The 13827-nt window shown below is 40.8% G+C and overlaps 2 protein-coding genes across 7 annotated transcripts; one reads left to right on the top strand and one right to left on the bottom strand.

Annotated features, from left to right (window-relative positions):
- Nucleotides 1–3746: 3746 nt before the first annotated feature.
- Nucleotides 3747–10962, bottom strand: LOC116686748 (probable tRNA(His) guanylyltransferase). Of its 6 annotated transcripts, none has more exons than XM_032511800.1 (7): nt 10716–10962; nt 9204–9407; nt 8927–9103; nt 8665–8834; nt 8494–8582; nt 7325–7432; nt 3747–5444 (listed from the first exon to the last, which is right to left on the bottom strand). In XM_032511800.1, exons 2-7 carry the CDS (start codon nt 9395–9397, stop codon nt 5283–5285), a joined length of 900 nt encoding a protein of 299 aa, XP_032367691.1. In that variant the 5' UTR covers nt 9398–9407; nt 10716–10962; the 3' UTR covers nt 3747–5282. The 6 variants fall into 6 exon arrangements, with proteins under 6 accessions (XP_032367691.1, XP_032367686.1, XP_032367689.1 ...); XM_032511795.1 differs by lacking the exon at nt 10716–10962 and adding an exon at nt 10138–10220 and having other exon boundaries at nt 9204–9411; XM_032511798.1 differs by lacking the exon at nt 10716–10962 and adding an exon at nt 10136–10213.
- LOC116686747 (U7 snRNA-associated Sm-like protein LSm11) lies at nt 10532–13101 on the top strand. The gene is made up of 4 exons (XM_032511794.1): nt 10532–11216; nt 11350–11489; nt 11629–11712; nt 12510–13101. Exons 1-4 carry the CDS (start codon nt 10673–10675, stop codon nt 12849–12851), a joined length of 1110 nt encoding a protein of 369 aa, XP_032367685.1. The 5' UTR covers nt 10532–10672; the 3' UTR covers nt 12852–13101.
- Nucleotides 13102–13827: the final 726 nt, after the last annotated feature.

Below are 13827 nucleotides of genomic sequence, written 5' to 3'. Positions count from 1 at the left end.
CTACTGTAGCTAACATTAACATTACCTGCTGTGTAACGTGACATTAGTGTTTACTAGCGTGACATGCACCCATGTTTCTGTTGCCTCTAACGTCTGTTCTGGAGCATCATAGAGCAAGGCAGACATTTAAGTGGCATCGTAATGACGTACCGAAATCTGCGTTGATAATTTGTCTGGAAGCGTAAGAGGAATGTAGCACAACTTGGATGTGTAAGCAGTTCTAAATAGTCTATGTAACAATAAAATTTGTATTGGTTAAAATCAACAAATAATCGTGATAATTAATCATGATCTCAATATTGATCAAATTAATCGTGATTATCATTTTGGCCATAATTGTGCAGTCCTAAAGGTAGCCTACCTTGAGTATTTACAAGCTATGCACATTATTAAGACTTTGCCAAAAACAATGCCTGCTCAGAGACCCCCGGGAGTCTTGATGTTGAATGTTTGTGATGAACTGAAGGATTCAGGGTGTTCCTTTATGTGCTGAGAAACTTATCCAAACATCATGAATAAAGTCTTTAAAAATCCTCTTGGATAAGCTGTAAAATACATCATCACAAAGCGGAAAACAGGGCTGCTTTTCTGACACTCTGAAAAGTGATACAGAGCAGGGGGAATGAGAGGGAGAAACGCCAGAGCAGGGGGAATGAGAGGGGAAAACACAAGAGCAAGGAGAATGAGAGGTGAAAACACCAGAGCAGGGGGAATGAGGGGGAAACACCCGGGCAGGGGGAGAATGAGAAGGGAAACACCAGCACAGGGGGAATGGGGGGGAAACACCCGAGCAGGGGAATGAGAGAAGGGGAAACACCAGAGCAAGGAGAAGGAGAGGGGAAAACACAAGAGCAAGGGGAATGAGAAGGGAAAACACCAGAGCAGGGGGAATGAGGGGGAAACACACGAGCAGGGGGAATGAGAAGGAGAAACGCCAGAGCAAGGAGAAGGAGAGGGGAAAACACAAGAGCAAGGAGAATGAGAAGGGAAAACGCCAGAGCAGGGGGAATGAGAGGGGAAAACACCCGAGCAGGGGGAATGAGAAGGGGAAACACCAGCGCAGGGGAAATGAGAGGTGAAAACACCAGAGCAGGGGGAATGCGAGGGGGAAACACCAGCGCAGGGGGAATGAGAAGGGAAAACACCAGAGCAGGGGGAATGAGAGGGGGAACACCAGAGCAGGGGGAATACGAGGGGGAAACACCAGCGCAGGGGGAATGAGAGGGGGAAACGTAGCAGAAGACATTCCTTTTTAAATCAAAACGTAGAGGTCTAAATACTGTGGTCTCTTCTTTTCTTCTCTCTAACAATCCAGATCATCAATGCTCTCTTTCCTCTTCTCTTTCTCCTGCTTCTTCTCTCTCTATCTTCCCATCTTTCTCTCCCACTTTATCCCTCTCCGCCTCATTCTGCTCCACTTTCTCCCTCTCCCCCTCTCTCTCCAACTTTCTCCCTCTCTTTCTCTCCCACTTTCTCTCTCTCATCCCTCTTTTTTCAGATCCTGAAACACCTCAGTAAAGAAGTGCGGCTCGGCGTTGAGCCGCTGCACGTCAGGGCTCAGCCTGTCAATCAGATGCAGTGCTCTCTCCCAGAATGCTTTGCGGCTGGACTCCCAGGATGCATTGTGGCTGGCCTCCAGCAGGAAGGGTTTAATTGGGTAGGTAGGAGCTGCCAGGTATGAGTAGCTCAGGTAGAGATAGGAGGAGGAAGACGGCGTGCAGTTTCTGCGCCGAAGATGCATCCTCGTCCACCGCCACCCATCACAGCAGGTACACAAAGACCAGACTGGCAGGACTGGTGAAGACTTGGTCCTACAGGGGGACAGACAGGTTAGAGACAAACAGGATAGAGACACACAGACAAAGAATGTACTTCCTGCAGTAGCTGAAGAAATTCAACCTCCCAAAGACAATGATGGTTCACAAAACCATCATTGAGTCCATCCTCACATCCTCCATCACCATCTGGTATACTCCTGCCGCTGCCACTGCCGTGGACAAGGACAGACTGTCCTCACATCCTCAATCTCCATCTGGTACTCTGCTGCCATTGTCAAGGACAAGGGCAGACTGTCCTCACATCCTCCATCGCCATCTGGTATGCTGCTGCCACTGCTGAGGGACTAAGGCAGTCTGCCCTTGTTCTTGGCAGTGGTAGCAGAGTACCAGATGGTGATGGAGGATGTGAGGACAGTCTGCCCTTGTCCTCGGCAGTGGCAGCAGCGTACCATATAATGGTATAGGATTTGAGGACAGGCTGCATTGTTTCATTCCATCAGCAGAGAAGGTGATTGGCCAAAATCTGCCGCCGCTCCAGGACCTACACGCCAACAGGACTCTGAAGTGAGCTGGGAAAATAGTGGCTGACCCCTCCCACCCCGGCCACAAACTCTTTGAGCTACTCCCCTCTGGCAGGAGGCTAAGGACCAAATGCTCACGCCACATGAACAGTTTTTTCCCCTCCACCTTATCAACAAGGCCCCCACTGACTCTCTCCACAGTCTATCTCTGGCTCTTCAGGCCACTGTACTTTCATGTTGTAATGCTCTTTTTATTTCTATCTCTATTTCTTTTTAATGTAGAGAATGTGCGACGTGCAGCAACACCAGAACAAATTCATTGTATGTTTAAAAAAACATTGTTGTCTATAAAACCCTTTCTGATTCTGGTTTAAGTGTGACAAACGTGCAAAAGAAAAAGAAATCAGGAAGGGGGAAAACACTTTATATATTTCAGTTTTAACAGTTTTACTCAACAGAAGTTAACATGGAGATGGAGAAATATTTTTCTCCAATAATCACAAAATAAACTCTCTAAATATTTAAGAGCCATTTCCCTCATTTTTTGACTATTTTAAGTCAAGATTCTCTCTTGTTAGGATCAACCAAGGGACCACCAAACTCTGCTTAGATTCTATTCTGAAAGATTTTGTGCGCCAAAAAGTAAGAATTTTTGTATGTAAAAACATTCTGATTCACACCATAAGGTGCACACCTGTACAGACTCTTCTCGATTAGGCTCTTAGCTTATGTGGTTGTGCACAAGCCTCAACCTTCTCCCAAGGCCATCCCATATGTGTCCTAGTAAACAAACCAATCAATGGATATTACAGCTTTGTTAAGGTGCCCTTGATGACCAGCCATGAAACAGAAAAAATGGGGGGAAAAAACCTGATTCAGTGATTGTGAGATTGAGGTGCTCTTACCAAATCTGCCATGCTGTTGATTGGTTGGAATACACAGGCCATCGGGAACTTTAGGGCTATTTATTTATTGTCCCAGTAGGTAATTAAGTCCAGTAAACCGGCAGTGGATTGGAGTCATATTGGCTTCATCAGGGTATAATTAACCCTTGTGTGGTGTTCAGGTCCGTGGGACCCATTTTCAATGTTTGCTAAAAAAAAAGAAGCTCTTATTTGTAATGTCTTCTAACTCAAACTCATTGGCCTTGGCTCATTTTCTGTTAACAAGTTACAAATTCACTTATTTTCAATGACTGCACACTGCACACACCCCTACACATAACTATTACATTTGAGGTGTTCGGGTCTACTGGATCCAAGTGTAATAATTGTAGGTGCTCTGAAACTTTACTGTGTCCTCCTCCTAACTGGGCCTGGTGTGTGTGTGTGTGTGTGTGTGCGTCTGTAGAGTATGTCTCAAAATTGTTACATTTCAAGAATTTCACCTTATGATTTAGTTCTAAGAAATAAGCACCAAAAATGATCAAAAATATTGTTTATATTTCTTTACCTTTTTATAACTGAATTTCCTTGTTTTCTCACAAAAATGATCATCTGATCATAAATGCAATCTCACAGGGGTAAATGGCAATTATGAGCCATCATTGGGTAATTGAGCTAAACATCTGTTAAGTATTTTTACATATTTATGTGAGTATTGATTTAAAAGCCTAATAATGTGGTGGCTCCACCACACTGGGATCAACAATATGAACACCACACCAGGGTTAAGTGGAGCAGGTATTTTGGGGGCAGGCTGGGCGCTCTGCATCCACAGAACTTTATCCATGTGATATTTGGTGTTACCATCGGAGGTCACTAAAACGCCGTGTACAAAGCCTTGGGAGCAGTACGCACCATCACATGCATGGTCAAAACTGGGCACATTTTTACACTTTATAAATCCCGACTTTTGCAAGGAATGTTGCAACAACAAATTTTACCCTGCTTCACGCAACTTCTTCTTGCATAAAAGGGTTTATAAAGGAGGCCCCATGAGTACACGGGAGTAAGTGTAGGTCCTGCATGTAAACACATGTTGGTCTTTAAATGACTGCACCACTTTCCTCAACACAATCTGGTTACTAAGCAATCATCTGTACTATGAAGCCATATGTTGAGTCACTGATGTGTTGGCACTAGTCCAAGTGAACTGATCTAAGTGCACAGTTTATGTCTTAGAAAAAAAGCAACTTTTGTAATTAGGTATTTTTGTACATTTGAAGTAGTATGTTATTGTTCATTACCTCATTATAGAGATCTTAATAAAACAAGCAGGCCTCTGTGACCGATCCAAAATGCTGTTGACTCCTGGTTACATAAGATACGTAGAAAAGCCACATGCTTTTTAAAAAGGTATACTGCCAAGGAATTGGTTTCTGCTTCATTCTGCTTATTCATATCTTAGATATACTTTCTTACTATTAACTGTAAGTGATTCTAAACACTTTGCAGTTTGGAGTCATGTATCATCGTATTTCAACCAGGAAACTCTGCTTCCTAAACAAAAAAACTAGATGAGAGTCAAAAAAGGCCACAGTTATTAAAAAAAAACTTTGGGCCAGGACGAATCATCCTGATTCTCAGTAATGTTATTCATGATACCAAATGAGTATACAATTTTGGTAAAACAACTTTAGAAGAGCTACATGTACTAGATTAGGATTGGGAAGATGTCTGGGGCAGTATCAAACTTCTGTATACACCCACTGCTGAAAGCTTATGAAGTCTTCTGCTTCCCTTTGAACATGACAGGCATCATCACTGATTTAAGCAGAACACATCCTAGGGAACATTATGACTGAAGTTTAATCTGTAAAAGTAAGAATATGTTGCACCTGGGAGAGAGTTTTTGTACAAAGTCAATCATCAAAAGGCTTCAATCTCAGAAAAAGCTCTTTCAAAGTATTAATGTGGGCTGAGCTTCATGGGTGGCATGTTGTCGATCATCAGTGAACAACAAGCTGTTCTATTGTCCGCCCGCTGCTTGTATGGCTGGCCAGACTGTTCAGGGTTTTTCTCCTATTCTAACACAGGAGCTGTTAGCAGTTGTCGTCCTCCAGGACGTCTGGGTGTTCCTCCCAGAACTGCTCTCCGATAATGTCGCAGTGGTGAGCCTGCACCCTCCTCCTACTGCGGGTCGCAGCCACGTCCTTCTCCTCTCCGCTCGGGAGCTTCTTGCGTTTGATGACAGTTTCATCTCGCTGGACACAAAAAATGAAGAATATGATTAGTGCAATTAAAAGTAACTTAATTACTTAGTAAATAGTTCAACATTTTGGGAAAAATCACTCTTATCTCTGTCCAAAGACTCAGACAGTTTAGACTTCAGGAAGTCACTGCACTCAGCCAAGAAATAGTCCAGACCAGTTTTAATATTTTTACATTTTCTTCTTGCTTTAGGTCTTTATGCTAAGCGATGCTAAGCTAACAGACAAATATGGGATTGGTTTCAATCTTCTTGCAAAAAACAAAAAGCTAATTTGCGTACTTCAAAAAATGGCAAATTATTTAATTTAACTATAATCCTTCTTACAAACTTAAAATGTTTTTTGGTTTGTTAATGCATTTTTTTATTCTTGTTATTAAATAACAAAAACACAATGCAATGCCATGTGTAGGTAAGGAATATGCAACACTGTAATAATAATAATAATAATAATAATAATATTAATAATAATAATAATAACAATAACACTTTTAGAGCAGGCACTAGTTTATTTTCTTTCATTTCACTAGGAATTCTACTAATAAAGACTTGAAAGTTACGTTTGTCTTCCTACATAGTTTTTTTTTCCTCCATCCATTTTGTCACCTTTATTGTATTTGCATGTGGTAATGAGCTATAAGCAGGGACCCATAATGAAGTTTATCTGTTGGTGCATTCAGAACACTTTAAAAAATCAGCTGCCTAATGGCAAATATTTGAATGCAAGACAAAAATAAGGGTGCCAATGCAGCGCTTTCAGCAGCTGAGAATCAATCGACAGATGTTGGGAATTTTTAAAATGGTATCTGCAAGTTAGTGGACCAAATTACTATGAGGTAACTTTTCCCCCCCCAAAAAAAACATTTGTGAAGCCAGGAATAACAAAACAGTAAATAATGCACATATGAAAATTTAGCTTCACAAAAAATCAACAGTAAATGTTAAGGGTTACGCTTTATATTAAGGTACATATTACTGTAACTAGTTAAATTAAACTACTCATTTAAAAGCATGTATTAAAGCCCTTATTCTGCATGACCATATTCCATCCATAGCCTAAGAGTTTCCCCTAAATAAGAAAGTTGTTGTACATGAGTGACAATCCTAATATGCTTAGCTCAGTATGGGCCTTACAGGTGGTAGTCATTCTCCCTTAATACACGTGCAGCTCTCACTCATGTTCCTCATTCTAAAGTGAGGTCTTGATCATAACCAACTCACTCGTCGTTTGACACCTTTACACCCTTTAACAAGTGATAGGTCACGAGTTGAAAAATTGGAGGTCTAGTGAGATGCACAATATTTTTATTAAGTTGTATTGATACTTTAAGTATGTTATCAGTTTGACAATTTTCAATTGTATGTATGGTATGGCATGATTACATCCACTTTTAGTCCTGTCAGCAACACTAAATGTTGACCATTCCAACTCCTACACCTAATGACAAAGACTAGGCAGAAAACTGATGTAGTAGTCTCCGGTGCCGCTGCCTGGCCTGTCATCAGAGTGGGATTTAGGGTCCTAAATGGATCCTAGAATATTGTCAAGTGTCAGTAATTATATAAGCATGCTATACAGTATGATAACAAATATATAGACATAGCTTTGTGATCCTTTGTGATTTGTTCTTCGCCTTGAATAAACTTTAAAAACTTTGGTCCATTGATAAAGGAGATTGTTCTATTTGTGCTGACTTTGTTGTTCTACCACTGACTGTAAATAGAACTTCTTAATAGATCTCCATTTTTCCAAGGTGTAAGCTATTACTTAGGAATAGGTCTGTCGAGGTAGTAGCTCGACTGGTAAAGCGTGCTTCTAGTACTTTTGTGCTATAATGGATGTACTAAGTGTACTAAGTAGGTTTTGCTGCTCACTTTTTCCCAGATGAGAGTAGTGCCTTTCCTGTGGAGGGCAGGTTCAGTGTTGTAGTTGATATCAAACTCAGAGAACAGGATCTCATTTTTGTCTGCAGCTAATGTTCCCTGGAGGGAGACATTACACAGTTAGACGTATTCATGTCAATATTACAAACATTTGCACATTCAAAAATCAGCTCATACGAGATTCCTCTCTGAGAAAGTCATCTTGCCATCCACACCAACGAAACCTTTCAAATGACCACACTTGCCACTGGTTCTATTCTTGTTTTGTTTTTTGAAAAAGTAAATCCATTGATGGAATGATCTATAAGGAAGATGGTCTTTGTCTTCTGCGACAAAAGAAACGTTTTTAAAGTGATAAAAAGGAACTAGGCAGCATGGAAGTTGGGCTGCAAATGACTCATGTTGCCCTTTGAGGGGAACATCCAACCAGAATTACAATTTTCAAAACTCGTCAGCTGTCATTACGTCATTCGGGTTTCCCCTCAAAGCCCAATGGAGAAGGAAAAAAAAGAATAAGCCACAAGTAAATAATGTGGTGACCATGTGAATAAGCACAAAAAATGGGTCATTTAAATGTAGTCACATCTATACAGGCCACTGCAATCCCCCGACATTCAGAACCAAGTCTTCTTGGTGACATAACAAATTCTAAATAATTTACACAAGTACTTTTACATCAACAAACACAAAAACATTTAATAATTTAAGTTGCAACATGGATAAGAAAGCTGTGATTAAAATTCATTTTCATTCATGGTTATATTTTCCATGTCCACAGTATTGATAATTGATCAACAAACCTCATCAGACCATAAGTCATGTCTTACGATTAGTTTGTTTTGGCAACACTAAAGTATCCACTTTATAATGATATAAAACAGAGAAAAGGTAAACCAGTTCATTTGCTAAATACCTAATTAATCAATCAACTGATTGCTAATTTTGTCAATGATTAATCAGCTAATTCCTTGACCAGGAATCAATACCAAAAATCCTCTTTATTATTTGTTTATTGTCTTTTGAAGATGTGGGGTCATTCTTCTGAAATTTATAGAAAAACAAAAGGAATAACAATTATAATATTATTATACCATATAGTGTGTAAATACATATTCACACAAACACACATTAATTAACTTAAAGTTGTGTTTTGCTCTCACCTTTAAGCGATCCTCTGCCTGGGCTGTGGTGAGCCCCCCCTTTTGTACTAAAGTCCAAAACACTGTGTTGTACAAATTATTGATGTGACCTGAAAGACACAAAAACACAGTCAGACCCTCATCAGTTTAATACACAGACTCCTCTAGGCGTTAGTTAGAGTATGCACTTACAATCTGCTTGCCTCCAGCTGAGGTAGTCTCTAAGGTTGTGGTTGCTAGGATACAGGACTACACGTCCATCAAAGCCTGGGGGGTACAAGAGGGGCTGTTCCCCAAAAAACTCCTTCCAGTAAAACACATACGAGGAGGAGAACTGGGAGGCCACATGGGTCATGAGCTTACTGCCAGAAGAGAAAGAGAGAGAAATAAATTCAGATAAAATGCAGCAATACATAAAAAGATCGTATTGAACAGTTTGGAAACATCTTGGTACCTGGCTCGCCTTTTAAACCAGGTGGAGGTCCTCTTGAAAACAAAGCTGAACTCGTCACTTTGACCATAAGCGATGACGATGTCCTCGAGTTCTTCCATGACAGAGCGTGCACTGCGGGTCATCAGGCCCAAGGCTCTGTTGTCATTGGGCTTTGTGAACGTGTGCTGCTCTGCAAACCTGAAACAGAACGTGTTAAGAAACTGAAAAGCAACAGAGAGACGAATTAAAAGCATGTGTGTCATCACAGACAGATGTGTACCCTAAAGAGGAAACTCACTTGTGGAAGTTGCGCCCGTCCAGTCTCACAACAATGTAGCAGTTTCGTAGACAAGTGTCATCTGTTTCAAAGTTGCGCACATACTCAAACTTGCTCTTGGCCATGTTGCTAAAACCAGTAAAAAGACGGGCCAAAGGTCGGACAACACCCGACCTGACACGTCCACCAAATCTAAAAGCCTTTCCAATCAGCATGAGGGTGCTCCTGAAAACAACACACACACACACACACGCACATTTACAGCAGGTTAATGGAGTAGTCATATTTACAGCTAAAATAATTCATCATAGGTGCGGGTGGGCGGAACAATCCCCAACGTATCAATACTGCTGATACGAAGTCTTGTGTTGATTAACGATTCTAGTGTCAGTAGGATCCATCATCCATCCCATGTTAGGGCACATGAACACGTGCTGCTGTGTGTGTGACGTCACATAAATTTACCATTAAAACCGGTCTATTGTTCAAACATGCATGTGATTGAACTAATAAGAGAGAATAGCAAGAAGAAATGCATCATGTATTCACATCATACTTCATGACGTGTCTCTCTCTACATGAAAGCATATTAGCTGCTTTTAACCATCTAAAGTATGTCGGTGTTAATGTGACTTAAACATAATTTTGTGATATTAACCAACGTGACTGGATTTTGACATCAAAGCCAATTAAAAAATGAAATCAAAGTCATTATGGAATAAAAACGTCATAAGTATTAACTAACTAACTACTGTATGCCATGTTTATTGCACTCAAACATGTTCCTGAGCCTAACACCGCACATTGTCACGCTGCGTCCAACGCAGCTAACGCTACAGTAACCAGCGAGTTATAGCTAGCTGTTTCATTAGTTACACAAACACCGTTAATTCATTTAGCAGTATAATAAAGAAATCAACGTATATCTACATTTATTCTGAGAAAGTTGTCGCCTCACACACGTTGGTTTGTGTACAGTCCGTCAACGAATTATGTCGTAGTGATGCCGCAGATCCAAACATAGGTTCCGGAGCACAAGTCTAATAGACTGTATATTACTGTAGGCTACATGTCTAAAACTAACAAACAATGAATTAAAAACAAATAGCTTATTGTTTTCAGTTGCTTCTTGCCCCCCCCCCCCCATCCACCTTCGTAAATTAAATCATCAATTGATTATTGTGCTGCTGCATTGGATAATCGATGAAGAAAATCAGATTTAGAAGCAACCTAATTATACGAACTTGTGTTTTGGCGTCATCTTGTGGTAAATTAAGGAAAGGCGAGCGCAATCAAAGATCGTGTATGAGTAAGAGGTTACGTAAACACGTTTTACGGAACTTTTAGTCTAGGCTGTTTCCGGTGAGAAATATTTGACTTTTCAAAGGATGTTTACATATGTAGGCTATAACTATCAAACTATTACAGGATTTCTTTTTTCAAAAACACACAAACATAATGCTTGCGCAATTGAACCGCACCGTTGAAATATGTGCAGAGTGAAAGCTCAGCTTCAAAAGACAACGAACTTACCCAGGATTCTTCGCTTCACCGTGTGCTCATCCACGGCGGTTAAAACCATGGAGGAGAGGGAGAGAGAAGGTGGAAAGTCCGACAGTAAAGAAAATGTAGGCGGAACCTGCTCGACTACGCCGTTAGGACCGGAGCATGAACCAGAGGCGGCCAGTAAAGCTGGGGATGACGACGCAGATAAAATAGATGTGTGTTCTGAAAACTTTGACCCCCTCTTGGCCTTGTACTCGCCGACTGTACAGCTTCCTGTTCCGAACGTCAAAAGTTTCAACAATGTGGCAGCGTACGAGAGCTTTCTGAAAGGCGGCCGGGGCAGAGCCAAACCGGAGAATGTGGAGAAAAGGCGGCTGAAGGCGATGAAAGGGCTGGCGGACCCGGAGCGCATCGAAAGGCTGAAGAGGCTGATTGTGAACAAACGGCCAGAGGAGGGGGGGGAGAGCAGCGGAGCACCGCGGAGGAGGAGGCTAAAGCCCCAGAAAAATGTCCTGACAAGGATGCCCTGTAGGTGGAACCCATACACTGTTAATATTGATTCATATACAGAGTTGCATGTTTCCTTTCATCTTATTTGGCAGAATAGTTTGTGTGCTCCCTTCTATATTTCAGTGGTTGTAGAGACATGTTTTTTCTTCAGTATGTGAAGGCAGTCCGTTGGGGCAGTTGTACCACTGTGTTGAGGAGAGGATACGGGTCAAAGTTCACATCAGGACCTTCAAGGGACTGAGGGGAGTATGTTCTGGCTTTGTCGTGGCCTTCGACAAGTTCTGGAACATGGTGAGCTGCTCTCACACTCACTCTCATTCAATTATTACTTGACTCCGCCATATGTCCAATCTGAAATAATCAACAACATATAACCACGTTGGAAGTTGATGTCTTTAGATCACCATTTGTTTTTACTTCTCTTTGTCAGGCAATGGTAGATGTAGATGAGACATACAGAGAGCCTCTGCTTGGAGAGGCATTCTACCATGAAAAGGTCCTCACCATCTCACGGGTAGGCACTAGTTTTCAATTTATATCTGATTTAAATATATTTCTTACTCTGTAACAGTCAAAAGTAACAATCTGTAAAATTAATGTCCTGTTTGATTTAGTGATGCCCAGAAAACTTTGAAAAAAAAAAAAGAAAAAAAGCTGGTGACAAATAATTGCAACTGCAATTTAGCTTCATGCTGCGATGGTGCTAGTAGTTTACCACACGACAGCAGGGCACAGTGAAGTTTGTTATCTTTCTGAGAACATGGACGTGTGCCTCAAACTCTTCATCTTACTCTATCTGCTCCTTCTTGTTTCTTTGATCCCTGAAATATTTAAAACCGATACGCTGTCTGACCATTGTCTTGTTTTGTAGACACATGTTTGATGAATGCTGTCTTTGCTTTTTGTGACTGCTTCACAATAAAAGCTGTCTCACCTTTAATGTGAACCATCAGCAGTAGGACATTGTGGCCTGTTTGCATTAGTAGTACTAATACAGCTCTGATGAATGCATTGGCAGAGCCAGTTCTCAATTAGATCAAATTTCAAACAGTAAAGCTGATTTGTATGCGTATGTTTCTGTGACTCCCTCGTGCATAGGCAGGTAATTTAGATCCTGCGCAGGCGCATCCGACAAGTAACACTGATTGTTATATACTGAGGAAATTACATTATGTACATTTGTTAAATGGCTACTGCTAAACAATGCCAACCATAAATAGTATTAAAATGGGGTTTGATTTCTTAAAAAGATAGAATCTAAAACTCTAAATTCAATCCACACATGTTAACGTGACTGAGCTCTCTGTGCAGCTCTTTGAAAAGCTGAAGCTCCTGGAGAGCCCAGGAGGTGATGAGCCAGCAAAGAAGCACAAACCGCAGGAAACAGCCAGCAAGCATCAGCCTTCAAACCCCAAAAGTACTCCAAAAAACCTGCCTGCTCACCCTACTAGCAAGAGATGGGACAGCACTACCGAGTCCAATCTGTCAGAAGAAAACAAACTGGACAAACACAAAGTCTCACTGAAGGCCCAGGGTCTGGAGGTCTGTCAGAAGAAAGACTCCCAGACGTATGGCAAGGTCCACACACGCCACATCAACCAGCTTTTCATCCGGGGGGAGAATGTTATCCTGATTAACCCACAGCCACTCTGACTAGCCTCTCTGTTTGATATGTATCCTGGATTAAAGAAAGGTGGGCTTTGACAACAATCAGTTTGATTCTGAAAATATGTAGTAACAGCTGTGAAATACTGTACATGAGCTGCCAGAGATGTGATTTAATTGGATTCAGAGGAATCAAAAACAACTATTATATCATATTGATAAGGAGGGTTTTTTCCACCCACCAGAGAAATCATCTTGATTTTGAGGAATAAAAGCTTCTCAGTTCTAATTCTAGTGATTTCTTGTCTTGTTTTCATTTGTGTGACAGCCACTAAAGGAAAGGTATTTTGACACAGTTATGCCACAGCATTAATAACTATGTTTGTGTTAAGGTTATTACCCAGCAGGTGGCAGCATAAACACATTAGTGCCATCTGTGAGGCCATTGTCATCTCAAAGAGCTTGTCCCTTTATGTTGCTTTTCCCGTTAGTTTGAACAGGAGTGACAGTGCAGTCTCAGCGGACTACATAAATGCATTATGAATAATTGAGTTTGTGAAGCTAGAGATTGCAGATGGCACTCAAAAGCTGTCATTTGTCTTGACGTCTCAGATTGCTTTTACTCTTTAATGGGCACATTACCCATAAAAGCACAATTTACTGCATCTCATGGAAGTTGTAAAGATGTTTTTTTTTTCTGTTTTAAATGGCAGAGGTTACTTTTGGAGGATGAGTGACAGACTGATTGTATGTTACTATAATGTTTCGGAGTCTGAGTGTCTTATTTTAGTTTTTCCTAATTTGACTGCAGAGTTTAATTGACCCTCTTTTCTATATGTTTCTATGCCATAAATAGTGTAGCAGTAGCTGAGCTGTTTATCTATCTACTGTTACTTTTAACATTATGTATGTATCATGTGTGTGTATGTATGTATATATATATATATATATATATATATATATATATACATATATACACACTATTAGTGTAGCCCAATTAATAGTCTTCCTCTCTGGAGAGTGA

This window comes from Etheostoma spectabile, unplaced genomic scaffold, assembly GCF_008692095.1.
Source record: "Etheostoma spectabile isolate EspeVRDwgs_2016 unplaced genomic scaffold, UIUC_Espe_1.0 scaffold461, whole genome shotgun sequence".
NCBI lineage: Eukaryota > Metazoa > Chordata > Actinopteri > Perciformes > Percidae > Etheostoma > Etheostoma spectabile.
Note: the sequence above shows the minus strand (reverse complement) of the source record. Positions and strands in the feature narration are given on the sequence as shown.

Bases quoted from the DNA above. Each gene is read 5' to 3' on its own strand.
- LOC116686748 (XM_032511795.1), bottom strand. From the start codon at position 10,204: ATGTTTGGATCTGCGGCATCACTACGACATAATTCGTTGACGGACTGT. The intron at 8,835-8,926 runs GTACCAAGATGT...CTCTTCTGGCAG, and splicing joins TGGTTTAAAAGGCGAGCCAG to TAAGCTCATGACCCATGTGG. The intron at 5,445-7,324 runs GTGAGCAGCAAA...TTTTGTGTCCAG, and splicing joins CTACTCTCATCTGGGAAAAA to CGAGATGAAACTGTCATCAA.
- LOC116686747 (XM_032511794.1), top strand. From the start codon at position 10,673: ATGTGCAGAGTGAAAGCTCAGCTTCAAAAGACAACGAACTTACCCAGG. The intron at 11,217-11,349 runs GTAGGTGGAACC...TTTTTTCTTCAG, and splicing joins TGTCCTGACAAGGATGCCCT to TATGTGAAGGCAGTCCGTTG. The intron at 11,713-12,509 runs GTAGGCACTAGT...CTCTCTGTGCAG, and splicing joins AGGTCCTCACCATCTCACGG to CTCTTTGAAAAGCTGAAGCT.